We start from the raw sequence: 27,365 nt of genomic DNA, 5'->3' as shown, positions 1-27,365 counted from the left end.
TTATTAAATGCTAAATTTATGTCTTTTATCATTTTAATTTCCTAAAATAAATAAATAAATAACCTATCATGTTTAAGTAATTGAAATAATAAAAGGCATAAATTTAGCATTTTAAAAATTAGATGGACATGTGACATGTTTTTATTTGTGGAGTATATATTGGAGCAGGAAAAGTGGGATAGAAGATTTGGACTCCCTTAGACAAGGTTATTTCATGGGATAGTCTTATGAGATTACATTCTCACAGAATATGGAACTTACATATTTAGGATCCATTTGCGCTGTGAGAAAAAAGTTCTTTTTTATAAAATACATATTACTCAAAGATATGTATATCTTATCAGTTATCACTACTACTAAGTAAGTACATACATGAATCTGATTCTTGAAAATGTATGGGGTTTATAAATTGAAAATGATAGAAGCTTTTCAATTAGATGATTTCTAAAATTATCCTATGAGAATTTTATACCAATATTCAATTTGATGAGTTAGCACACATCAGCCAAAGTTCTATCAAATCTTTTTTGTTGATTTTTTATTTGGGATGGGGGGGGGGGGGGGATCAGTCTTCTTCTTTTTTTTTTCTTTTTTTTTTGCGATAAAACTCTTTTTTATTTATTTGTGTTTTGGATTTAGTGTCATAATATTTAAGAATAAGATAAAGATGGTGTCAAAATTCTTAAGATCTTTCTTTAAGCGATTTGTTTTTCTCTAATTAGTTAATTGTACATGAGTTAGTGGCTGATGTGAATAGAAGAAACTATTTGAAATTGAAACTCTTCATTTTTTTTCCAACTCTCATATAGAGGCATTGTAATTCAAACAGGAGAAGTAATCTTTCTTTTATATATATATATATATTGTAAGGACTGGATTTGTTAACCAAGCTTACAAGGAAATAGGATTTTGGCCCAAAGAGTCCAATACAATAAATTTATAGAGAGTGGATTGAAAAACTGGGCTATAATGAATCAAATAGCAATGATGAGCCCAGATGAAAAAAAAAAAAACAAGAATATAATTGCTTCACGCGAAGCAATTCGTCCTCGGCCCATTTTGAGGAGACTAAATCTTATATCTCTCTCCTATTTGTTTTGAATTTTGGTTACAAGTCTTGTTCCTAGTGCTACCATATTTTTCTCTCCCCCCAGCCCCCCATTTACTTTGGAGATTTCCTTACATTATATAGCCCTCCCTAGACGATCTTGGCCCTTCCTTTGTTGATCATCTAGTCCACTACTTAAGTACCTATCCCATCAGTCACCTTCCCAGTTCCCTTGTGAGTCGCGGCAGTTAAGGTGGCATTGTTTAGGAGTTTTCTCCACATAAATGTAGCCAGGAAGTTTGGTGGGATGCATTAAATGTGATGACAACCACCAGCTCTTCAATTAAGTCAATGTCAGCTCCTTCCCCAAAGCCCTCCCTGCGCAGTAAGGCCTCCTCTAATGACGCAATACTGATGTGACCCTAGAATCCGAGGGCGTGGCCTCCTCAACGTAATAATTGTCCTTCTCGGCCAGGGTATGACACGTGGCATAGCTACCTTACTTAGAATTCTTGTACCCCCCCCCCACCCACCCCCACACACACACATATATAATGATGTGTATTTTTTCTAAGAAAGTGGTAAGATAACGTGAAATAATATTCAAAGGTGGGTGGAGAAGAGAAAGGAAAAAACCTAAAATTTAAGAACAATAAATTACTCTTTTAACTAGTTTATGTTCTTTAATTTAAAATTTAGTTAACTAAAAGATAAGCATATTTTAGATAGTTTAAGAATTTGTATGAGAATATTTCAGTATGCAAAATGATAAAACCTAAACAGGAAATCATGTTATTAGTAGTATAGATAGATAATAAAAATTAGGTTTTAAAAATTATGGTTGCGCTAAGTAGATATATTGTCTAAATGTCATGTGTGGGGTGGTAGGCCCAAGAATACATATCTATGTATCTATTAGACCAGATGCCCAATCCGAGGAAATTAAATAGTCCGAGGATGGGAAAATATCTTCTCGAGAATCCGTGTTGGTAAGTAAAGAGGTAAAAGTCTGATCAAGATCATCCGAAAAGGTGGTCTGAGGAGAAATACTTCCTCGGCTGAGCAAAGCCGAGGTCAGAAGGTGCGGTCTGCCACCCAAAAGTAACGTTCTAGGAGATCTTGTACTTAAGGATATACCTCGTGAGAACACAGGATAAGGAAAGACTATGAAATATCTAAGAGGAAGCTGCTACCACCGCATTGAATGCACTGCAGCTAACTCTCTGGCCGCATTAATGAGAAAGTGATGTCTGAGTATCAGTGTTTAGCCTTACAGCTACTTCCAAAGGTTTCAGGAAGGTGCTGATGGGACAAGTATCCAAACTAGCAATCTAATCCATATGTGGAAGCTAGGAAGAGGAGGAAGGATGGTATAAAAAGGAGAGAAGACACTCAGGATAAGGGGATCGGGAAGAAGGAGAGAAAACACAGTAGACTGAGGAACTATATTTGTAATCTGTTATTAAGTGAGGGAGACATATAAAGAAGAGCTAGCCTCCTCGGATTGAGTCCAATGACGATTTACCTTATACAAACTTGTTTCTATTGTGATCTTGACCAATTATAATTGGTATACAAACTCGTTAGAACCTATATTTTAAAGTGCCCGTTTATTTCAATGTTTTGAGCCCAAAAAGCCCGTTTTGAAAAAAGCCAGCCCTTTATGTGTGTTTGGTTCAGCACAAAACGTAACTTTTTGGAAAAAGTTGCGTTTTATATTTGTGAAGAAACGCGCATTTGCAAAATGGAGCTCAGAGCTCCAGTTGCAAAACGCGCACAATCACGTTTTCTTGGGTTTCTTTTTTTCCTTAATTGCCCATAGGTTCTTTGTACTCAAAAATCACAACGGTTACAACAGATTCTTGATCTTTTCTCTCAAACATCTCTAAACTCAGTCTCAATCAAACATTCACAACAGCTACATGCACAACAATCATTTCTCTTAAACATCTCTAAACTCAAGCATAATCAAAATACAAACTCAAAAACACAATCTTAAAATTAATCAAATCATAACAATAAAAGCAAAAAAAAGAAAAAAAAAAAAAAGAGACAGTAGCCATTTGACCCACGATGGAGCAAAAAAGAGACAACGCCTGCCTGTGTCCTTTGATCAACAGTGGAGCATGCAATTGCTTGTTCTTAATTTCTCTGTTTCTTATCATTGCTAAAGTCTTCAAGTAGAAATAGAAAAAGTAAAAGAAAGAGAGAGCAAGAGAAAGAAAGAGAGAGCTGGAGAAAGGGAAAGTGCATCCAGAATGCACTAGAAAAAGAAAAAGAAGAGTAATAGATAGAGATGGGAGTGGGGTAGGTGTGTGGTGGAGAAAAAACCAAGAGAAAAAAAAACATATGGATGTAATAAAAGATAAGTGGGTACTATTTGTAACATTTAATAAAAGATAGGTGTGTAATATTTAATAACTGTGATGTTATAGAGTATGCGGTAGCGCAAAAATTGTGAGTACTAGAACAACTCATTTAAAAGATAAGTGTTAATAAAATTTTATTTTACAAATATTAATTATAAATTAGTATTGTGAAAATATTGTGACATTTTATTATATTTCTAAACTTTTTAAGTTAGTACTATTTTTTTTTAGAAAAAAAATAGTACTTTGGACAGAATATTTTTATAACAATTTCATAATAAACTTTAAATAGTAAGTTGTTATTAGTTCTCATCTAGACATACTAGTGACATTTTTTTTTCCTACCATTAACAACTTGTTATATAGACTTTAGAGAGATGTTACGTCCACAACATTTTTACAACATTTTCACAACAAATCATAGGTGGTTAATTGTTATTGGTTTAAATTTGAACCTAACACGAAGATTACTTTTTTGCCCCAACAATAACAACCAGTAACAACCTGCCACTTAGGATTTGTTGTAAAAATGTTGTGAAAATGTTGTGGACATATCATTTCTCTAGACTTTATTGTAAAATTTTTGTGAAAATATTGTGTCCATAACTTGCATTAAAAGAGGTAATTAAAACAAAGAATTCTCTTTATATAGACATTGTCCTTTTTAGTAATTTACCCCTCAAACTGCAACTTTTAGAGAGATGTTACGTCCACAACATTTTTACAACATTTTCACAACAAATCATAGGTGGTTAATTGTTATTGGTTTAAATTTGAACCTAACACGAAGATTACTTTTTTGCCCCAACAATAACAACCAGTAACAACCTGCCACTTAGGATTTGTTGTAAAAATGTTGTGAAAATGTTGTGGACATATCATTTCTCTAGACTTTATTGTAAAATTTTTGTGAAAATATTGTGTCCATAACTTGCATTAAAAGAGGTAATTAAAACAAAGAATTCTCTTTATATAGACATTGTCCTTTTTAGTAATTTACCCCTCAAACTGCAACTTTTATAAGTGCTAGCCAAACACTCAGTTTTTTCAAAAAACACTTTTTAACAGCTTTTACCAAACACTCAGTTTTTTGAAAAAACACTTTTTTATTATGCACTTTTTGAAAACTCCCCTTTTTCATTATGCACTTTTTCAAAAAACCCAACCAAACTCACCCAAACTCACTTTCAACAAATTCATTGTATTGGGCTCTTTGGGCCTATTCCCTCCCTATTTTGGGTTTAGGTACAAATTGTGTCCTTACATCATGCATATTACTTCAAATCAAATTATATATACTTTTACCATTAACTTATTTGTTTTATTAACTTTTTTTTCTTTAATAATTCTTATCAAAAATTTTAATTGTTTGTTCTTTATCAATAACCTCAATATTCGCATAATTTATATTATACGAATTATTTATATAAATTTAAAAACTCAAAGATGTTTTTCAAGAGGAAAAAACAAAAACAAAAACAAAAAACAAAACCTCAATGATGCTTTCTCGAAGTTTCATTTTATGATATGATGTGTGCGTTTGGATACCGCTTATTTTGCTAAAAATTGAAAACAATAAAAAATTATTTTCCGGTTACCGTTCACTTTTAAAATTACTGTTTATATGCCTAGTTGCACTATTCATGTCCCATGAATAGTGCAAGAGGCGCTGAGCTAAAAAAAAAGAAAAAAGAAAAAAAAGATGTGAGACGTGCAAAACAAACAGACCTAATATAAAGCTCGTAGCTATTATTATATCTTGGTTGCTACCTATGTTAGCACTTAAATTCACTATGATTTTTAGCAATAGGATTCAAAATAATCATGCAAACCTTGAGTCATTTATGGAATCTAATACTCCTTATGTGTTAGTCCTAATCTAAAGTTTTCGGTAATGATAATCTAAAATATTCGGTGATAAAGTAGATAATCATCACGACTTCCTTCTTCTGTAATTATTAATTAGTGAATTAAAAATCCTAATTTTATTATAATTTAAAATTCTTCATCTCCTCTACTTTTCTTTGTTGAGTGTGCCTCCTACTCTCTTTCAAGGATGAGTCCAAATCTTCTGTTCTACTCTTTATGCTCTACTATATACTCCACAAATAAAAACATGTTATATGTCCATTTATTTTATTAAATGCTAAATTTATACCTTCTATTATTTCAATTTCCTAAAAAAAAAAACAAATTCATTGTATTGGGCTCTTTGGGCTTATTCCCTCCCTATTTTGGGTTTAGGTACAAATTGTGTCCTTACATCATGCATATTACTTCAAATCAAATTATATATACTTTTACCATTAACTTATTTGTTTTATTAACTTTTTTTTCTTTAATAATTCTTATCAAAATTGTTAATTGTTATTCTTTATCAATAACCTCAATATTCGCATAATTTATATTATACGAATTATTTATATAAATTAAAAAACTCAAAGATGCTTTCAAAAGGGAAAAAAAAAAACAAAAAACAAAACCTCAATGATGCTTTCTTGAAGTTTCATTTTTTGATATGATGTGTGCGTTTGGATACTGCTTATTTTGCTGAAAATTGAAAACTGAAAACAATAAAAAAATCATTTTCCGGTTATTGTTCACTTTTAAAACTATTGTTCATATGTCTGATTGCACTGTTCATGGGAATTCATGTCCCATGAACAGTGCAAGAGGCGCTAAGCTGGAAAAAAAAAAAAAAAAAAAAAGCAGTTGAAACTCAAAACGCTTAAAACGTGGATGTGAGACGCGCAAAACAAACGAACCTGATATAAAGCTCGCAGTTGTTATTATATCTTGGTTGCTACCTATGTTAGCACTTAAAATCGCTATGATTTTTAGCAATAGGATTCAAGATAATCATGCAAACCTTGAGTGATTTATGGAATCTAATACTCTTTATGTGTTAGTCTTAATCTAAAGTTTTCGGTGATGATAATCTAAAATATTCGGTGATAAAGTAGATAATCGTCACGACTTCCTTCTTCTGTAATTATTAATAAGTGAATTAAAAATCCTAATTTTATTATAATTTAAAATTCTTCATCTCCTCTACTTTTCTTTGTTGAGTGTGCCTCCTACTCTCTTTCAAGGACGAGTCCAAATCTTTTGTTCTACTCTTTATGCTCTACTATATACTCCACAAATAATATGTTATATGTCTATTTATTTTATTAAATGCTAAATTTATACCTTCTATTATTTCAATTTCTTAAAAAAAACAAATTCATTATATTGGGCTCTTTGGGCCTATTCTCTCCCTATTTTGGGTTTAAGTACAAATTGTGTCCTTACATCATGAATATTACTTCAAATCAAATTATATATACTTTTACCATTAACTTATTTGTTTTATTAACTTTTTTTTTCTTTAATAATTCTTATCAAAATTTTTAATTGTTGTTCTTTATCAATAACATCTATCGTCGCATAATTTATATTATACGAATTATTTATATAAATTAAAAAACTCAAGATGCTTTTCAAGAGGGAAAAAAAAAAAAACAAAACCTCAATGATACTTTCTCGAAGTTTCATTTTTTGATATGATGTGTGCGTTTGGATACCATTTATTTTGTTGAAAACTGAAAATTGAATACTGAAAACAATAAAAAATTATTTTCCAGTTATTGTTCACTTTAAAAATTACTGTTCATATGCCTGATTGCACTGTTCATGTCCCATGAACAGTGCAAGAGGCGCTGAGCTGGGGGGGGGAAAAAAAAGAGCAGTTGAAACGCAAAACGCGTAAAACGTGGACGTGAGATGCGCAAAACAAACGAACCTGATATAAAGCTCGCAGCTGTTATTATATCTTGGTTGCTACCTATGTTAGCACTTAAAATCGCTATGATTTTTAGCAATAGGATTCAAGATAGTCATGCAAACCTTGAGTCATTTATGGAATCTAATACTCCTTATGTGTTAGTCCTAATCCAAAGTTTTCGGTAATGATAATCTAAAATATTCAGTGATAAAGTAGATAATCATCACGACTTCCTTCTTCTGTAATTATTAATAAGTGAATTAAGAATCCTAATTTTATTATAATTTAAAATTCTTCATCTCCTCTACTTTTCTTTGTTGAGTGTGCCTCCTACTCTCTTTCAAGGACGAGTTCAAATTTTATTGTTCTACTCTTTCTGCTCTACTATATACTCCACAAATAAAAACATGTTATATGTCCAATTATTTTATTAAATGCTAAATTTATACCTTCTATTATTTCAATTTCCTAAAAAAAAAATTATAACTCATCATATTTAGGAAATTGAAATTATAGAAGATATAAATTTAGCATTTAATAAAATAGATGAATATGTGACATGTTTTTATTTATGGATTATATAGTAGAGCAAGAAGAGTGAGATAGAAGATTTGGACTCTTCAATTATTTTCATGTAAGTCTTTTTTCTAAACTTTGCTTTCATTATTGTATATAATTTAAAATATTTAGAAATTTGGAATATTTTAATTATTGAATTAGAAATTTTGTTTAAATTTGCTTTCAAATGTTTTTTGAATTATTTAATTTCAAACCACTCGAAAATATTTTTGGTTAAAACTTGAATGAAAAAAAAGTAAAAAAAAAAAATCTAGTAAAAATATAATAAAATAAAACACTTAATTGTGGGAACATATTTGTTTGCCTAGTCTTATTTTAACCTATGTCAATTGGATGTTATTTTGTCTTGAGTAGCAAGGTCTGAAGATCTAAAAATTAAAAAAAATTAAAAATAAAAACTAATTCATACCCTGGCAATAGGTTTGAAATACTATTGTTTCTATATGAAAAACAAAAACAAAAACAATGACAAAAGAGATACATAAATACATATACTACAGAGGGGTTCATGCTGGAGAGTTGGTAATGGAGCTTCTATTCGTATTCTTAAGGATACTTGGATTCCCAACCACCCCACAAATAAAGTCCTACATCCACCACTAAATATTGATTAAGAGATGATGGTCTCAGAGCTATTAGACTTGGACCTATAGTGGTGGGATAGGGGTCTCATTATGCAAAATTTTAATCAAGACTGGATGCTGAAGCAATTCTGTGGGTGCCTCTTAGCCGAAGATATATCCCAGACTCCCTATTCTGGCTCCACAATAAAAATGGTGAGTACTCAACGAAATCGAGGTATCAATGTATTATGTAGCGAGACAATGGGCAAAGGAGGAGAAGTGGGCAGAGAGCTCTAATGGAGTATTTGGAGGGAAAGTATGGAAGAACCTGTAGAAGCTTAATTTACCAAATAAGATCAAAGTATTTGGTTGGCGAGCTTGTCATAACATCCTACCCACTCGAGCAAACTTGTCACAAAAAAGAATTATCCAGAATAATTCCTGTGAATTTTGCAAGAGTCATCCTGAAACTAGAATTCATGCACTGCGGGAATGTGGAGTGGCACAAGATGTCTGGGCTGGGTGTTCTACACGATTGCAAAAATGCTTCACGAGCCAAGTTGACATGCTCCAATAAATGGACGAGTTAATCAATTGGCTTCATCCTGATGAGCTGGAACTTTTCCTAGTCCAAGCCTAGTTCATTAGGCACCAATGGAATATGATAATACATGGTGGACAATTGCAGGGACTTGGGGTATTGAACAAGAGAGCATGGGACTTCCTAGATAAGTTTCCGAGAGCCAACACTAAGCTTTCCATAAATTCAAATATGGCTAGTCCAACCAATTGGTGCCCACTCCACTATCTCGCTTCAAATTAAATTTTGATGTAGTAATATTCACAAACCAAGTAGGCTTAGGGGTTGGTGCTATTATACGAAATGATAGAGGGTTATGGCTTCCTTATCAGCTAAGGGACCATCGGTGACTAGTAGTGAGAAATCAGAAATTCTAGCTTGTCGTCGTGTTGTTGAGTTTGCTATTAAGTGTGGCTTTTCAAAGTTGGTTGTCGAAGGCAATAACAAGACAATCATGTATTCTCTAAGGTTGAAGAAATGCTCGCCTTATCAGCTGGGACACATTTTCCAAGACATGATTTGTTTTCTCAATGGTCTACATTGGGCGGAGGTTCACTATACTAAACGAAGTGCCAACTCGGTAGCTCAATCATTAGCTAGGCATGCTAGAAATGTTTTGAGTGATGTCATTTGGATTAAGGATCCTCCTCCCCTTGTTGTGGAGGCTTAGTACTTGGATTCTATTTCTATTCAATGAATTTTGAGAATGATTTCCCTTTCAAGAAAGAAAACATATCCTACCATATGTTTCAATTTCCTTAGGAGGTATTCAACAAGTTCTCAAAGTGGAAAAAAAAGCACCCGCTTTCAATTTCCTTTTTCATTATCATTAAATAATTATCATTAATTTAGTTATTATATTATAAAATAAATTATATATTGTATAAGATTACATGAAATTAGTCACTAACCCGTGCTATTCACGGGAACCTACATATTTGGGAGGTAGACTAAAATAATTTTATAAAATCTTAAATTGATTAAGAAATTATACAATTGCCTGATTTGCTTTTGCATGACTTCAATCTGTGTTACAATTTGATGAAGAAGTCATTGCTTAAACGTGCAATGGTTTACAAAAAATTTGTCAGACAATTTCAAATACTGCAAAAAAAATAACTCAAAAATTCTAAAACTTCTAAAATTTCCAAAAAATATTAAAGAATCAGATGATTCAATGCTTAAAAATTATTGAAATAAAACAAAATATATATGACTAAACAATAGAGAATATAAAAGAAAGATGGATTACATTCAAAAGAATAATTTCAATTATTGCAAACTTTTTTATCTTGTAAAAAACGGCTAAAAAGAGTTTGGTGGTTTATGTACGAAAACGACTTTTTAAAGAAGTTGCAGTAGAATTCTTCTATGATCCAAAGAAGTTGAACTTTATCAATAGTTGATGATTTATATTTTTATCCAAATAAAGTCACGTTTAGAATAATCTTAATATAGGATTTATTCAAGTTTTTTTTAAAATTAATTATTTATTTAATTATTTTTATCAACATTTGAGTTTGAGTTTAAGTTAAACTTGTTAGAGAGATAGAGTTTCACTCATTATTAAGTTTGGACTAAACAAAAATAATTTTGTTTTAAAAAAATGATAATGATGAGTTTAAGTTTAAATTGGACTTGTTAGAGAGATAGAGTTTCACTCCTTGTTAAATTTGGACTAAATAAAAATAATTTTATTTTAAAAAAGGATAAATAATTTGTTTGAGTTTAAGTTGGACTTGTTAGAAAGATAGAGTTTCACTCCTTGTTAAGTTTGGACTAAACAAAAATAATTTTATTTAAATAAAATGATAATTTTATTTAAATATTGTGCTGACGTGGAAAATTATGGAAACTTCAGAGGTTTCGGTTATATATATATATATATGTGTGCGTGTGTGTGTGTGTGTGGGCTAGGTTCAAGTTACACTGGTGTAATTCTAAGCAATGTTACACCAACCAATAGTTTTTAATTAGATGCAAATTTTGACTAATCCACCGTTAGAATACATTATCTTTGTATATTCTCCATGCTTGTAAAATTTCAAGATAATCAAATATCAATAGCCATGTCATCGATCAACTATTTAAATTTAAGTGTTTGTAGTTTGAAATAATACATAAAAGATTAATTTGTGGATCGAATGGTAAATTACATTTGATTGACATGAAATTTGGCATGCATGTTAAGAACATATAAAATATATAATTCAACTGTTGGATTTTCAAAATATGAATTCAATAATAAGTTATTAAATAATGTAACATTGCTTAGAGTTATACTAGATGTAACTTGAACTTGATCCTATATATTAATTAAGGCTTTAGTACTCGTACGTACCTCAAAAGGATGAAAACATTAAAAAGGGCAAAATTTTCTCAACAACATTTTTTCAGAAAAAATATTCGGTGAATAGTATGCAGCTGAAAGTATTTATGGTCTGTTTGGATAGAACTTATTGCTGAAAACTAAAAACTGAAAACACTGTAGCAAAATAATTTTTAGATGTGTGAATAGTATCGTGAGACCCATTTTTAATGAAAAAGTGGTTGAAAAGTGCGTGAACAGTACAAAACAGTGCATGAATAGTAACCCGCACAGTATGAACAGTAACCTTGTCCCCCACTAAAACGCATGCACAGGAAAAAAAAAAGAAGGAAAGCTGAAACGTAAACGTGGACGCAGTTAAGTTCTATCCAAACGCTCACTTAGTAAGTTGGACTGTTTTTTGAAAATCGAGTTTATGAAACTCGAGTTCCAACCCAAAATCGAGTTTCTCAAACTCGATTTAGACCTGACGTGAATTAAAAAAAAAATGGAACTCGAGTTCCATTTAAAAAAAATAATAGAACTCGTGTTTGCTTCCCTTGAGTTTCATCTAGTTTATTTTTTTTAAATGCATGGAACTCGAGTTTAATAAACTCGAGTTCCACTTTTTTTTTTTCTTTTTTAAATTCATATCAGGTTTAAATTGAGTTTGAGAAACTCGATTGTAGGTCGGAACTTGAGTTTCACAAACTCGATTTTCAAAAAACAGTCCAACTTACTAAATACTTTCAGCTGCGTACTATTAACCGAATTTTTTCCAAAAAATATACTATTTACCAAATTTTGCCCATTAAAAAGTCAATTTGAAGATAAGACCAACTGACCGACATCTCCCCCAAGTGGGCCACGTTTTGGACGCAACACCTTCTTATAATCATAGCTTCATGGACCCAACTCCGCGAACTAAACACAAACACAAACACGAGGCGCCACTGCCAATAGCCAAACCCAAACTGATCGAACTAGTATCTTGGTCCACGTGTACGGCCACGATGAGGCTCCACGAACTCTGATCGTGCGGCCCACCATCTAAATATCTTGCTCCTCAAACAAACACACAGCTACAAAACACACCACCAACAACACCAACAACAACAAAAAAAAAAAAATCCAAAAACGGAAAAAACCTCTCAAAATCGAATCCAAATTCCAAACTGGCCCCATTTGCTAGATCTCACCGCGATCCACGTGGAAAATTATGAGAGCTTCAGAGGTTTCGGTTATATATATATGTGTGTGTGTGTGTGTGTGTGTGTGTGTGTGGGCTAGGTTCAAGTTACACTGGTGTAATTCTAAGCAATGTTACACCAACCAATAGTTTTTAATTGGATGCAAATTTTGACTAATTCACCGTTAGAATACATTATCTTTGTATATTCTCCATACTTGCAAAATTTCAAAATAATCAAAGATCAATAGTCATGTTATCAATCAATTATTTAAATTTAAGTGTTGGTAGTCTGAAATAATGCATAAAAGATTAATTTGTGGATCGAATGGTAAATTACATTTGATTGACATGAAATTTGACATGCATGTTAAGAACATATAAAATATATAATTCAACTGTTGGATTTTCAAAATATGAATTCAATAATAAGTTATTAAATGGTGTAATATTGCTTAGACTTATACCAGATGTAACTTGAACTTGATCCTATATATATTAATTAAGGCTTTAGAACTCGTACGTACCTCAAAAGGATGAGAACATTAAAAAGGGCAAAATTTGCTTAACAACATTTTTTCTAAAAAAATATTCAATGAATAGTATGCGGCTGAAAGTATTTATGGTCTGTTTGGATAGAACTTATTGCTGAAAACTGAAAACTGAAAACACCGTAGCAAAATAATTTTTAGATGTGTGAATAGTATCGTGAGACCCATTTTTAATGAAAAAGTGGCTGAAAAGTGCGTGAACAGTGCAAAACAGTGCATAAATAGGAACCCACATAGTATGAACAGTAACCTTGTCCCCCACTGAAACGCGTGCACAGGAAAAAAAAGAAGAAGAAAAGCTGAAACGCAAACGTGGATGCAGTTAAGTTCTATCCAAGCACTCACTTAGTAAGTTGGACTGTTTTTTGAAAATCGAGTTTGTGAAACTTGAGTTCCAACCTAAAATCAAGTTTCTCAAACTCGATTTAGACCTGACGTGAATTTAAAAAAAAAAAAAAATGGAACTCGAGTTCCATATAAAAAAAATAACAGAACTCGTGTTTGCTTCCCTCGAGTTTCATCTGGTTTATTTTTTTTTAAACGCATGGAACTCGAGTTTAATAAACTCGAGTTCCACTTTTTTTTTTTTTTTTTTTAATTCACATCAAGTCTAAATTGAGTTTGAGAAACTCGATTTTAGGTCGAAACTTGAGTTTCACAAACTCGATTTTCAAAAAACAGTCCAACTTACTAAATACTTTTAGCTACATACTATTAACCGAATTTTTGCCCAAAAAATACTATTTACCAAATTTTGCCCATTAAAAAGTCAATTTGAAGATAAGACCAACTGACCGACATCTCTCCTAAGTGGGCCACGTTTTGGACGCAACACCTTCTTATAATCATAGCTTCATGGACCCAACTCCGCGAACTAAACACACACAAACACAAACACGAGGCGCCACTGCCAATAGCCAAACCCAAACTGATCGAACTAGTATTCTGGTCCACGTGTACGGCCACGATGAGGCTCCACGAACTCTGATCGTGCGGCCCACCATCTAAATATCTTGCTCCTCAAACAAACACACAGCTACAAAACACACCACCAACAACACCAACAACAACAACAACAAAAAAAAAATCCAAAAACGGAAAAAACCTCTCAAAATCGAATCCAAATTCCAAACTGGCCCCATTTGCTAGATCTCACCGCGATCCACCGTCCGTACAATCTCCGGCGATTTTTCCGGCTGATCTCCACCGTAACCTCCATCGATCTCCGATCACGGATCGTGCGGTTATCAGAGCGTCCTGTTGTTCTTTCTCGCGACAGGTGCGTTTCACTGAGATCTCTGTTTTTCTCTGTACTCAGAGCTCTAGAGCTAGGGTTTTCATTCGCTTTTCTTTCTATTTTTGTCTCTGTTTGGTTGCTTCGAAAATGAGCGACTCTCTTTTAGTTAATTCATCGAATAAACTGTTGTATTTGCTTTCGTTATTCGCTGCGATAAATGTGAACTCTCAGTTCAAGTTAGCGCCATTGTTGCATTGAGCTTAGTTGAGTCGAGCTTTTTTTCCTTTACTGCATTATGACACTTTGAGATTCAGAAACAGAGGGATGAAAGTAAAATTAATTACTGTGGATTTGTTTCGTTGTTAATATATTGAATTTTTCTTTGGCAGATAAGGTTTGAATAATTGGCGGTGGCGAGCTTAACGGTCCACTACGTTATGTAGCATTTGTTCTTGAAGAACTTTTTTATGCTTTATTAGCCATCAATTTAATCATCGACCAATTAGAGAAGTGCGAGGAGAATTTCAGAGAGGAATTTGAAGTACAATACACGCAAAATGGTATGTTTTTGGACCTGAAAGTTAAGAGATTCAAAATGTGTATTAAATGAACCATAAATGTTTAGCAGAAATCAAAGCATGTGAGCTTGGAATAAAACTAATGGGGCCCTTTAATTATTTATTTTTTAAAGAAACTTTGTCCGTGTGTGTAATTGACCTAGTGAATGCATATTTGTACGGCTTTATTGCCCTTCTTGTGGTTCTTGGAAGAATGGAGGCAAAGGAAGATGCTATGGAATGTGTGTGCACACGCGCCCGTGTGCATAATTATAGTGTTTAAATTCTAGATTGAGACACAATCCCTGAAATGATGTGCTGCTTGTGTTTTAGGAAGGACTCAAGCTTAATCAGACTTCAAAACCCTCCATTTTGATTGGAATCTTAAATAGGACTTGTCAACATTTGTAGAAAACAAAGTTCTGAATCTGTTTCCTACTGAATTCTTGGGGACTGGAAACTGATAGAGTAGGAAACAAAAGCATCTTTAGGCTTTACATGATAGTGTATTGTGTTGGATGGAATCTGATTATTGGCTTAAGTCATGATGTTATTTTTACTGTTTTTTTTATTAGTTCTCAAAAACATGGAAGTATTATTGCTGTTGTGTGTGTTTCCTCTCTTTCTTTCTCATCGTTGTCTCTAATGTACATGTTGATTGGTAATTGTACTTATGGTAAGGAATATGATTAAGCGTGGAGAGTCGAGAAGAATGAGGTGAAAAGATTTTCCATGAATGCTTAAGTTTTAAGTCATTCAATTTTTGTCATTCATGGCTGAGTAATCCTGCATTGTTGAATCTAAAACAGTTGTACTGATTGGTTAAGCAGTTCTAATGCAAATAATGTGAATGGTTCGTTGATCTTAGTTTATAATTATCTACTAGATACAGATATAGAGTGTTCTCATTACTCTCCTTTTAATTAGCTATATGGTGAAGACATATTTGTAAGTAATTATTTGTGAGAGTCTTTCCAGAATCAGGGCTTCTGGATGAACAAAGGTGCTGGATGTATAAATGATGGTGAGACAGCTTATGATAATTCTTCAAGGATTGAGCCGAAGCGTGCTCATCAGTGGTTCATGGATGGCCCTGAGGTGGAGCTGTTTCCCAGCAAGAAGCAGGCAGTAGAGGTTCCAACCAATAATTTATTTTCAGGAATGTTGAATCCAAATGTTTCTCCATGGGGAAATGTGCCCAGTTTTCATTCATTCTCCGGCCAATTTACTGAACGGTTATTTGATTCCGAAACAGCCAGGACTGCGAATTTTGATGACAGAAATATTCCATCACTTACCACCACAGAGAAAATGAATGTGGGAAGAAAGCTTGATGAGGATACATTTGGGAATGATTCCTCATTTGGTCTATCAATGTCACAGACACTAGAAGATCCTAGACTAGGTTTAAATTATGGTGCATTTAGAAAAGTTAAAGTCAGCCAAGTTAAGGACTCTGAAAATGTTATGTCTGTATCAATGCCACATGCCTATAATCGTGGTGATGACAACACCATGTTAACAGCTCATGCTTACAAGGCAGATGACAATTCAATATCAATGGGTCTCACATATAGCAAAGGGGATGACATCATATCTTTAGGCGACGCCTATGACCGGGTGGATAACAATTTCATATCAATGGGACAACCTTATAACAAGGGGGATGAAAACATATCAATGGGTCAAACATACGGGGAAAACACTAATTCTATATCAACATGCCAGACAATCAGCAATGGTGACAACAATATCATTTCTATTGGTCCAACCTACAACAAGGCAGATGACAATACCATGTCAACCTGTCACATCTTCAATAAGGTAGAAGACAATTTGGTACCGATGGTTCATACCTTCAACAAGGATGAAAACAGTACCCTATCAATTGGTCACTCTTATAATAAGGGAGAGAGTACTATCATATCCTTCGGTGGCTATGATGATGATGATGATAGAAATTCCTCAGGAAAGCTAATGTCTAGTTATGAACTGTTGATGGGTCATCCTTCAGTACAAAGATCAGAGTCAGTAAATGAGAAAGAGTTGGTTAAATCAAGTGCTGATGCACGTACAAGTACTGGCCTGATAACTGCTTCTGGAACTGAAAATGTTTCCAAAAAGAAAGATGATCTAAAAATGTCCAAGAAGGTTCCTCCAAATAACTTCCCATCAAATGTCAGAAGTTTGCTATCAACTGGTATGCTGGATGGAGTTCCTGTAAAGTATACTGCCTGGTCACGGGAGGTAAATATCAGCTCAAATGTTTATTATTTTCTTTTAGATTAGCTTATCATTGATGAAATGACTGGTTCATTCTGTGCATGGATGGTAGAAGGAACTTCGTGGTGTTATAAAAGGTTCTGGATATCTATGTGGCTGTCAGTCATGTAACTTCTCTAAGGTAAGTTTCTGTAGATTTAGTTTCTTATATATGGTCCGTTTGGTTAGGCATTTTGGGAGCCTAAAAGTGCGATTCTAGAACTCAAAACTCTGTTTCACAACAGCAACTCCTCATAGTTTCTTTACAAACACTCACTTTAAACCCAAAACACCGTTTTGCAACAACTTATACAAACACACCCATAATAGGAATTTTATGCACGATTAGTTGACTCAATGGACCAATTATTTGATTTTCTAGGTGATCAATGCATATGAATTTGAGCGTCATGCTGGATGCAAAACAAAACATCCAAATAATCACATCTACTTTGAGAATGGAAAGACTATTTATGGGATTGTCCAAAAGCTCAGGAGCACGCCTCAAAATATGTTGTTTGAAGTTATTCAGACTATAACCGGCTCACCTATCAATCAGAAGTCCTTCCGCCTTTGGAAAGGTGATGCAAACTCTCTTTAACCTGTACTGCTTTGGAATTTTGTGTCAAACATTCTTCTTTTTTTATGTCTTTCTTCTCATGCCTGCTGTTGCTACTTTCAGAATCCTTTCTAGCTGCAACACGTGAACTTCAGCGTATATATGGAAAGGATGAGGCGAAGCAACTATCATGAACCGAGCTGATTTAAATTGTAAGGTAGGATCATCTTCGTTTTGTGCATAGAAGTCATCTTTTTTGTCTATATCTTGTACTCATTATGGTGATTGCACCACTAACTTAAGGGTTTGGGTACTTTTCTAATTTAAGGGCAAGGTACATGGTGGGACTAGGAAGTTCTGTATGATGACAATTTCTTATTAAAAAAAGGAACACTGTATGATGACAGATTGTAGTTCGTGGTTTTTTTTTTAAAGAAAAAATGAAATTTAAGATGTAACCTGTTGGCGGAAAGGATATTTTGTTACTTTTAATATGCATTCATTCTCATTGATCTTGCGTGTATATGATTGTGATATGCTTATTAATGGAACTAATTGTTTTTGAAGGAAGATCTAGGGCTACATCTGTTTAGTTTTCTTTATTCAGTTTGAATCATATAAGAAGTAACTCAGCAATTTTACTGATATTTTTTTTTCAATCTAAATTGTATTGAAGAGATATGGTGCTAAGACTCCATTTACATAAGTCTATATTATTTAGCGCCATTAAATTTTCTTATGGAACTTTGTTTTTGCTGGGTAAATTGTCTTATGGCATTTAATTACACAATTTGGTGTTTCTGCATTGTTAATAAACAAAGACCATCTGATACATTAGTGAGAAGCATTATGGTTGTGTCTAAGGGTTTTAGGAAGAAGAGAGCCCAAGAAGGCATTATGGCTTTGTTTTAGGATCTTAGGAAGATGAGAGCCCAAAAGAATGTATTTCATGGTGCAAGATGAAGGAAATGTTGGGCCATTACCCAATGCTTCACCTGCCAAATTAATATCCTGGGAGAATGAGATGCTAGGTGATTATCGACATCGGAGTAGATTCAGTTCCTGATCACTTACTCAATTAATGTGGGAAACTGGTGCTGTTCGGACACTACTGCATATGTCCTGAATCATGACATTCTCTTGTAGAGAATCATCTGATCTTCCTTCCACCATAATAACTCAAGTGCTATCTCTGATTCATTATATTTTCAAGTCAATTGTCATTTTCCTTGACATAATTAGAGACCAGTTCACATATAAATAGAAAACCTTTTGACGCAGGACAGTCAGAACGAAACTAAAATAACAATAAAATCAAGGGATATGACCTAGGAGTTAGCACTTAGGCCTGGTTTGGAGTCAACACTAAGTGAGGAAACTACTAGGAGTCAGCACCTAGGGTAGATCTAGAGTCCGCACCAGACCAAAAGAGAGACCAAACGGCCATTTTTTTCATTTATCAAAATATCAACTACTTATATAGGATTGCTAAACCCTAGTTCTAATTGGCTAGGAAACCTTAATTGTCTTATTACAAAAATAACCTTGTTTCCAAATTAATTCTTTTTTTTTATAAGAGAAAAAAAAAAAAGGAAGCAAGGTTATTTTTGCTTCCAAATTAAAATACTAATAGCCCAATAAACTACTAGGACCTAAAACATAAAGAGCAAGACTTATGTATAGTACTTAGGTGTTGTTCTTTAGGTTCCCTTTTAAGTTCACTTTTTAAGATTCTATCATATGAATTTTTTCTTATGGGATGAAAGTGTATTTTTTAGTTAAGTAACCACACAACTAAATCTTAAGAAAAGAAATTAAGGAACATCACCTAAGATACTGTACCTAAGTTTTGTCCAAGCATAAAAATACAATGAACTTGCAAACATAAATAATATTAAATAATAATCTTTTTGCGGCTCCCGCATCACCTTTAGTATACATAAGATTGATAAATGATAAAAGCTAGATTGGTTCCGTACCCTTAGCATTGTAGAGGTGCATGGAACCTTTCAGGAAAGTCATACTCTAGACAGTGATCGGACTCCTTTGCTCATGAACTTGTTCATCTCTAGGTACAATTTCTCCACCAGACATGTCAATTGTGATTGAGTTTTTTGCTGTTGATTCATGATTGGATTTTTTGTTTCCAGTGCTACCTGCTTGTATTATTTGCTTATCTGGTGCTGTTTTCTCATCAATTGATGAAGTTGAGGACTTGTAATCTTTGCTTTTACCCCACACCACAAGATATAATCCCGCAACTAGGATAATCGCACCTAGTATCCTGTACAATTGAAGAAATTAGTTAGTGACTTTGTTCTAGTATGGCTGTGGTGGTGGATTAAGCTTGAAGAATACCTTCCAAGATACAGTTTCTCGGCCAAAACGAATGAGCCCATGATAGCAACAATAACCATGCATAGGGGATTAAAAGCTGTTACAAATACAGGGCCTCTTTCTTGCATCACAACCCCTTGAATGTAATATGTCAGTCCCGAACAGATTATGCCCTGCATCAATAAATATAAAGAGTTGTAAATATGTCATTTGCTGGCCTAGAATCTGATTCTTCCTTGGGAAAAATCCCTTTTTCCATGACTGGAGAAATGAAAATATAGATGCTAGTAGGATTTTTCCATTTCTTTAGAAAGATGATTTTTTCCCCTTTTGTTTGTGGAGATGCAATAATGCATGAGTTTTGGTAGTGGTGTGTCGTGGGGAGCTCTGGACAGGTGATACAGACGAAGATTTATAACTAAGTCGGTGATTGAAAGTCATTGTCCGGGCATTTCGGTCTTTCATTTGGGTTATCTAACCCTATGGTGGTTACAATCTCCTGTATTATAGCTTAAGATTTTGATATGATAAAACGGGACCGATAGTAGCTTAAAGGAAATAAAGTTCCTAGGGCAATGACGACCTCCCTCCCTCCCCCTGCTTCTCTTTTCTGGTTGGACAAAGTCCTTTATAAATTCTCACAAATGAGATTTTGAAGTAAAGAAGAATAGGAGTGTAACCAATGAGATTTTGAAATAAAAGCCATTGCACGAGACAAGTGGTGGAGTGGGGTAGGTGAAAAGGGGGCTTCCAGGAAGATTCCTAGTTTATAAATGCCCCAATAATTTTTGTTTATTTACAAAAGTACCCAACCTTGGTTTTTAAAATAATCAATCTAATCACGTAATGATTATGATATTTCTTTTAAAACACTATATATTACCTTCATTAAATGATATTACATTAATTTATATCATCTGGCTTAAGAATAGCAATGAGTAATAACATTTTTTTATTAATTAATTAATTAATATATATTTATACACACATAAAATGGTAATTTCGAAAGTCCAAAATGGTATGTCAAAATGTGTGTAATTAAAGTGTGTGGATGTGCTTAGCAGTTTATTTCTCAAAAAAACAAAAAAAAGTCTGTACTAAAATATTCCGTTTCAATTTGTGTATTGAAAGGGGCACCAAAGCGATACTCAAAAACATTTTGTTTTTATCTTTTTGTTTCACATTTAACAAATAAGTTACGGAAAATTTGGGAATACTAAACAGACAATTGATGTTATATTCTTACACTGTAGAGAGCTGCCAATAGTTTAACGTCCCAACCGATTGCCCAGATTGCAGCTTTTCCCCTCTCCATCACTAGTGCCAATATGGTGCCTTCGATTGAGCCTAACAGGCATATCCAAGCTGTTAGGGAAAGCTCAGCAGGGTATGATTTTAGTGTGATTGCCTGGAAAAATAGAGCCATGAGAGTATTATGTTTGGGACTTTGTTGTGAATTACTCATATTGTACCAATATATAAATTTATGAGGAAAACTTTACTTGCAGATTAACAAAACAAGCCCAGCTGAAGCAGCCAATTGTTATCATTATGGCACCCTTAATCGAATGATGAAGATTGGTCCCATTGTTTTGCTGGTCGTGGTTTGTTTTTCCTTTAGTCCAGATCAACTCAAGAACTGGGCCTTTTGCCAGTGTTATGACCATGGCTCCCGCTACTGTTGCTAGAGTCCCTACCACTTTAGCTTGGCTTCGGATACTCTTTAATTTTACCTTCTCAAGCCTACTCAGAGACATAAAAACAACATTTTTTACATTTATAAACAAAAATCCTATAAAAAAAAAAAAATACTTGTATTTATACCATTTAATTATCTCTTGATACATCAAATATAGTAAGAAAAACGAGGAACGCAGTAAATTGAGAGAGAAGACGATGAAAACTTAATTGAATTTAGGATTCAACGTTGGGCCTATCTATGGATTAAACATCTATAAAAATTGTCTTCAAACTATTTTTGGAAGCTAACAGTTTAACAAATAAAGAATTCTGTTATTAGAACATCTTAACACAGTACCTAAAATATTTTTCCCTTTGTTTAATTTAGAATATATTCTATTATATTTAAAACTGTTTTTTTTTTTTTTAAAACTTTTAACATTAGGAATTTATTCTATTTGAAAGTTTAAAGCTTTCTACAAGTTAGGTTTGAGCTTTTGCTAATGGAGAAAATTTTATTTTATGGCAGGTAGCACTTTGGCATACAATAGAGCCTGTTGATGTAATCTTTTGGAAAAATCGTAAAACTAAATCCCTAATTTGTCATTTTGTGTTAAAGTCTCTTTCTTTCTCTCTCTCGTGACTTGTTTCTCAAAAAAATAATCTGTCATTTTGTTTTTTTTTTTTGTTTTTAAAAAGAACAAAAAAGAAAAGCACTACAACAAGAAAAAAGAGACTCGAAGAATCAGATTGCCGGGGTTAAGTATTTCTCTTGATGATAGATTTATCAAGTCAAAATGTTGGAACCCTTAATCTTTTCTTTTCTTTTTTTTAAACGTTCTCTCTTAGTAACAGTCATGATTAATAGATTGTGTGACGTTGAATTACATGAATAAGAATATTTGTTTACGATTACGTAAAGTTTGAAGCTAGCTACTTGTTGCTTAACTGTTAAAAATCTAATAGCACAAGATGAATAGATTGTGTAAACATGGTTTTACAAGTGATCCTTATATATTAAAATCAATCAACCAAGACCTCCCAATCTTGCATTTTGGATTTGAGATAATTAAAGTTTTTGAAGAAAAATTCTAATATAAGTGACTTGATATGAGTTTAAATAATACGTGATGGAATTGAGCTTTGAAGATTTCACTCAGGCAAAACCATCTTCTAATGTTGTATTTGAAGTTTACATCTAATAATTTTGAATCTGGCCAATATCAGTATCACCACAAAAAAAAAAAAAACAAAGCAAAACAAAAGAGAGAGAATCGGACCATAAATTTCGTAATAGAAAAAAAATTGTTTAAAAAAAAAATTCTATTCAAGTCATTTAAACTAAAAAATGAAATTCAAATCATTCTCTTCTGCAACTATCTAAACACAAATGAACTACTTTAATGTTTAAAATGCTTTCATGTTTTGTTCTTAATGAAGTATATGCGGCTTCAAGATCTTGCTTTACATTTTATTTACCTAAGCAACCAAGCCATTAGGAAAGTAATGGCCGGAAGAACATTGATTAAAGCTGCTGCAAACGTTGCAGTTGTGTACTTCATTCCCAGAAAGTACAAGTTCTGATCAATGACTGGCCTGCCAAGAGAACAAGATATAAGATATGCTTAAACCATACAATACTATGAATAATTACTATAAGGCTCAGTATTAAAGAATACTTGCTCTAGCAAGCTAAGCACAAGTAGTTTGGTGAAGATAGGAACGGTCATCTTTGGCCTTACTTTCCTGTAAGATAGTGAGGGAAAATTTGTTTTAGTTATCTCTTCCCTCTGCATGTGTACGTGTACGAGTGTGTGTATATGTATGAGTGTATGTGTTTAAGCAGAGAGGCAAAGAGAGATAACTTGTCAAGAATCACTGCAAAAGGGGCAATGACAAGAGTAGCAACCACATGGCGATAGACAACAAGTACGTAATTGCTCATCCCATGGTTTAGTGCAGCCTTAGAAAGGACAGACATCCCTGCAAAACCAAATTGCAAGAATACAACTGCAAGAAATGGTTTTATTCTATCAAACGTTATCTTCTGCATCTTGTTGGTGCTTCCTATTTGAACTAGAATATAGCACAAGCTTCAATTGTCAAACAGGAATATATATAGCTCATAAGAGTATCCAGTGGTAGCACTGATTCTGCTTACATCTAGCTGCATGAGAAAAACATGATATCATACAATATATTCCCAAATCCACGGATTCCACTAATATATTAAAACTCAATTATTACTCACCAATTATTGACACTAATTTATTAAGTATCTTAGGACCATAAACTAGGTGATCATACACCTATATATACCTAGGCTTATTGATGGAAGAATGCTCTAAACCTCAGTGCTTTGGTTTATTTATATGGTGCTTTGGCGTTGGTGGTGAGGGTCACTTCACTGGTGGAGTTGCTTTGTAGCCGTTTTCAAAAAGTTGGATTAAATTATTTGTGCCCCTTTTTAGTCTTTAGAAATTTGCTGAGACATTTTTTTGCATAATGCATAAAGGAAATGGATAAAAAGTTTTTGATGTAGGAAGCACAAACACGGACATGCATATGGGTACATGTATGGACATCGATACGACACGATGACACGAGCAATTTTTGAAAAATTATAACATGAGATAGCCGATATGACACTAGTATGACATGAGTAAAACACAGATACGGCACCTAAATGAAGTGTTCATGCTTCTTAACTTTCTATACCTAATGAAAGACAAAAACAAAGAGCCAAAAGATTTGCCCATACGCCAATAATAGCTTAAAAGGTGACGGATATAGCAAGCTTTTGATCATGTACATTATTAAAGGTGACAAATGATTGTTTTAACTTATTGGTCAAAAGAAAAAAAGAAGGATGGCTAGCATTACAATCTTCTTTATATTTTCTTTCTGCTTTAAATTTTGGTTTTAGCGAATCTGGGAAATTACCTAGTGCAAGGTCAAGCTTATGCTGAGCACGTAAATCCCCACTAGTTTTAGTCTATACTGAGCATGGTTTTGTTTCCTTATGCCTTGTACACTACTTGTAACTTTGTGCACTATTTGTGACTTTGTGAGACCCTACCCACTTCCACTCTGGAATCCATTTTCATTTTGTGCACTTTAGTTTCGTGTTTCAGTGGCTATCCCTGTACTAGAGAGTGGTGTTGTACATCAGCTCTTAAACGTCAGAACATTGTTTCGTTATTATTGGGGTGTTGAAGGTTGAGGCTTGCTGTGTTACACATAGATTGCCATATTTTTATGCCTTTCCGAATAGGGAAAGATAACATATAACATATATGGACATAACTTAATCCATAAAATTTAAGTCTAAGAGTTTGAGCTCAACTATGTTATACTAAGCATTAATTCTTTTTATTATTATCCAATGTGAGACCCTACCCACTTCCATTTTGGAATCCATTTTCATTTTGTGCACTTTGGTTTCGTGTTTCTGTGGCTATCCCTGTACTAGAGAGTGATGTTGTACATCAGCTCTTAAACGTCAGAACAATGTTTCGTTATTGGGGTGTTGAAGGTTGAGGCTTGCTGTGTTACACATAGGTTGCCATATTTTTATGCCTTTCCGAATAGGGAAAGATACAAACACAAAAACAAAAATATCGAAAAGAAAACAAGTTTGGCCGGCAGATAATTTTATGATTTGGAGAGAGAGAAATACTTTGGGGAGACTCTTGACTCATTAATATAACAGTCAATGGTTATAAGCTCAACTAATTGAGTAGTTAATATAACATATATGGACATAACTTAATCCATAAAATTTAAGTCTAAGAGTTTGAGCTCAACTATGTTATACTAACCATTAATTCTTTTTATTAGTATCCAATGTGAGACTTCATTATTTAACTAACCACACCAATCACACATGAATATTTAAATATTTTATTAATATGGAAAGCTTCTCTAGCTCTGATCAAATGTTTTAATTTACTCACTAGAGGTATAGAGAATTGGATTCAGAATTCCTTGCTTAAAATCTGTTATGTTTAGGCCATGTGCATGAAGCTAAGGGGTGGCCCGTTAAAAAAAAAAAAAAAAAAAAAGCCAAATATTTGTATGGAACTTAAATGAGCAACTTAAAGTAGAACAACAATCTATAGCAATTATAAATTTGTTGGAGTTGTAAGTGCACAATTGCACCTGGCCCCAAGAACAGTTACGGGCTCAGGCCCAATGAGCCTTAAACAATGTAATTTGTAGAGTGTGGGCTTGAAACCCAGGTTAGAAGTGTTTGAGGATTAAATGACAAGCCAAAGATTATAAACACTTGAAAACAACAATGAATACTGTAAATCAACCTGCTCGGACGTAAGCCGAGAACTGTTCTTATATTACTTCTCTCTCTCTTTTTCTTTTTCCTTTAGGTTACCAAGAAGGGATCCCCATTTCTGTTCTAAGTTGCTCCTTAAATACTACTATTCTTTTTGATGCCCTGTACACGTGTTGCCCCAAACTCCCCTTTAGCCTAGATATTTCTTTTCTCAGTGCCTTTGAATAGTAACCAGAAGTTTCCCTTCCACTGTTCAGGTGTCACTTCCCCATTAATGCGGCCAGGGTGGTAGGTGCAGGGTCTTTAATGTGGAGGTGACAGCCTTTATCCTTGGTGTTTCTCTTACATCGGTGCTTTCAGGACATTCAAGGGTTTACCCCTTTTATCCACTGGTTTTAACCATGTCATTGCCTAACGTTTATCATGAAGTCCCAGGTTCTCCGGTGTCTGTCCGAAGAGAAATTCACCCTCGGCTGGATCCTCGGATCCTCGGCGTATGGGCCGACCCGTAGTACTAACAAGTTCTAAACCCAAGAGCAGGTCGGCCTTCCCTAGCATGGCCCAAAGGCCCACATCCCCATCAGGGTCTTTTTACTCCCCACAATAGCCCCTCAAAACACTAATTTTCAACGTCCGAGGAGAAAAATAGGGTTTTGATCCGACAAGAACCTACTCCACACACTTTATGAGTGATGGCACGCGCGGAAATCATTTCGCGTCCCAGAAGATGCCACTTGACGGTTTTATTTTCAAAAACGCGCGCATTTATTACTGCAAGTTACACTTTGTCCCCCACGTTCAACGGCGAGATGGGCATCCCACGGCTCTTGTTACTCCACAAAAATTTGGGCGGGACAAATATAATTTCGAGACCGCTTTTTCGCACGCAGTGACGCTTCGGGAACCTGCGCCTTCATTTAATTCACCAGGGGTTAATCCCATCAAAACATCAGCCATCATACTTTACCTGCAGAAAACCGTGGAAATTTGCACACCTTTATCTTTGTAAGTTCTTGCTCTCTCTCTCTTTAACCTTTTCTCCTCGGATATAGTCCTCGGCTATCCTTGTAGACATTCTCCCCTTTAGAGTTTAGCCTTTCGTTCTTTTCTGATGGGTAGATTTAAGTGTCTAGTTGATACCGCCGCTGGAATGGAAGGCTTTAGAGCCAAGTATCACATTCCCGGCGATGTAGGTTTGAAATACTGCCCGGCAGAAGCCGTGGCCGGTTCTAGAAAGGAGGGAGAGGTTATCATCCCAATGATAGCCTTTATAGAGGGTGGGATGACCCTCCCAATGAGGCCTGTAACTAGGGAGTACCTTCGCAACCACCGTTTGTGCCCCGATCAATGCCTCCCAAACGTTTTTAGAGTTTTGGGTAGTGTCGATGCTCTAAACGAGCAGATGGGTTTAAACCTCACCTGGCACGATGTTGTCTTTCTGTACGAGTCCCACAAACTTTCCAAAGTAGGTTATTACATTAAGTCTCGC

The 27,365-nt window shown here is 34.1% G+C and overlaps 2 protein-coding genes across 8 annotated transcripts; one reads left to right on the top strand and one right to left on the bottom strand.

Moving 5' to 3' along the window:
- The first annotated feature begins 13,994 nt into the window (after positions 1 to 13,994).
- LOC142609601 (uncharacterized) lies at positions 13,995 to 21,841 on the top strand. Of its 5 annotated transcripts, none has more exons than XM_075781225.1 (7): positions 13,995 to 14,232; positions 14,580 to 14,750; positions 15,717 to 16,994; positions 17,083 to 17,151; positions 17,392 to 17,590; positions 17,692 to 17,785; positions 21,414 to 21,841. In XM_075781225.1, the coding sequence occupies exons 2-6, from the start codon at positions 14,748 to 14,750 to the stop codon at positions 17,760 to 17,762; spliced, it is 1,620 nt and encodes a 539-aa protein (XP_075637340.1). In that variant the 5' UTR covers positions 13,995 to 14,232; positions 14,580 to 14,747; the 3' UTR covers positions 17,763 to 17,785; positions 21,414 to 21,841. The 5 variants fall into 5 exon arrangements, with proteins under 5 accessions (XP_075637340.1, XP_075637339.1, XP_075637341.1 ...); XM_075781224.1 differs by lacking the exon at positions 21,414 to 21,841 and adding an exon at positions 17,897 to 18,078; XM_075781226.1 differs by lacking the exon at positions 21,414 to 21,841 and having other exon boundaries at positions 17,086 to 17,151; positions 17,692 to 18,078.
- Positions 19,435 to 23,930, bottom strand: LOC142609602 (WAT1-related protein At2g37460-like). Of its 3 annotated transcripts, none has more exons than XM_075781228.1 (8): positions 23,837 to 23,930; positions 23,451 to 23,752; positions 23,269 to 23,331; positions 23,065 to 23,181; positions 21,408 to 21,648; positions 21,152 to 21,313; positions 19,927 to 20,078; positions 19,435 to 19,852 (listed from the first exon to the last, which is right to left on the bottom strand). In XM_075781228.1, exons 2-8 carry the CDS (start codon positions 23,636 to 23,638, stop codon positions 19,594 to 19,596), a joined length of 1,182 nt encoding a protein of 393 aa, XP_075637343.1. In that variant the 5' UTR covers positions 23,639 to 23,752; positions 23,837 to 23,930; the 3' UTR covers positions 19,435 to 19,593. The 3 variants fall into 3 exon arrangements, with proteins under 3 accessions (XP_075637343.1, XP_075637346.1, XP_075637344.1); XM_075781231.1 differs by having other exon boundaries at positions 23,265 to 23,331; positions 23,837 to 23,926; XM_075781229.1 differs by lacking the exon at positions 23,269 to 23,331 and having other exon boundaries at positions 23,837 to 23,926.
- Between the last annotated feature and the right edge of the window lie 3,435 nt (positions 23,931 to 27,365).

The sequence above is a fragment of the Castanea sativa genome, chromosome 9 (assembly GCF_040712315.1).
Source record: "Castanea sativa cultivar Marrone di Chiusa Pesio chromosome 9, ASM4071231v1".
Lineage (NCBI taxonomy): Eukaryota > Viridiplantae > Streptophyta > Magnoliopsida > Fagales > Fagaceae > Castanea > Castanea sativa.
Note: the sequence above shows the minus strand (reverse complement) of the source record. Positions and strands in the feature narration are given on the sequence as shown.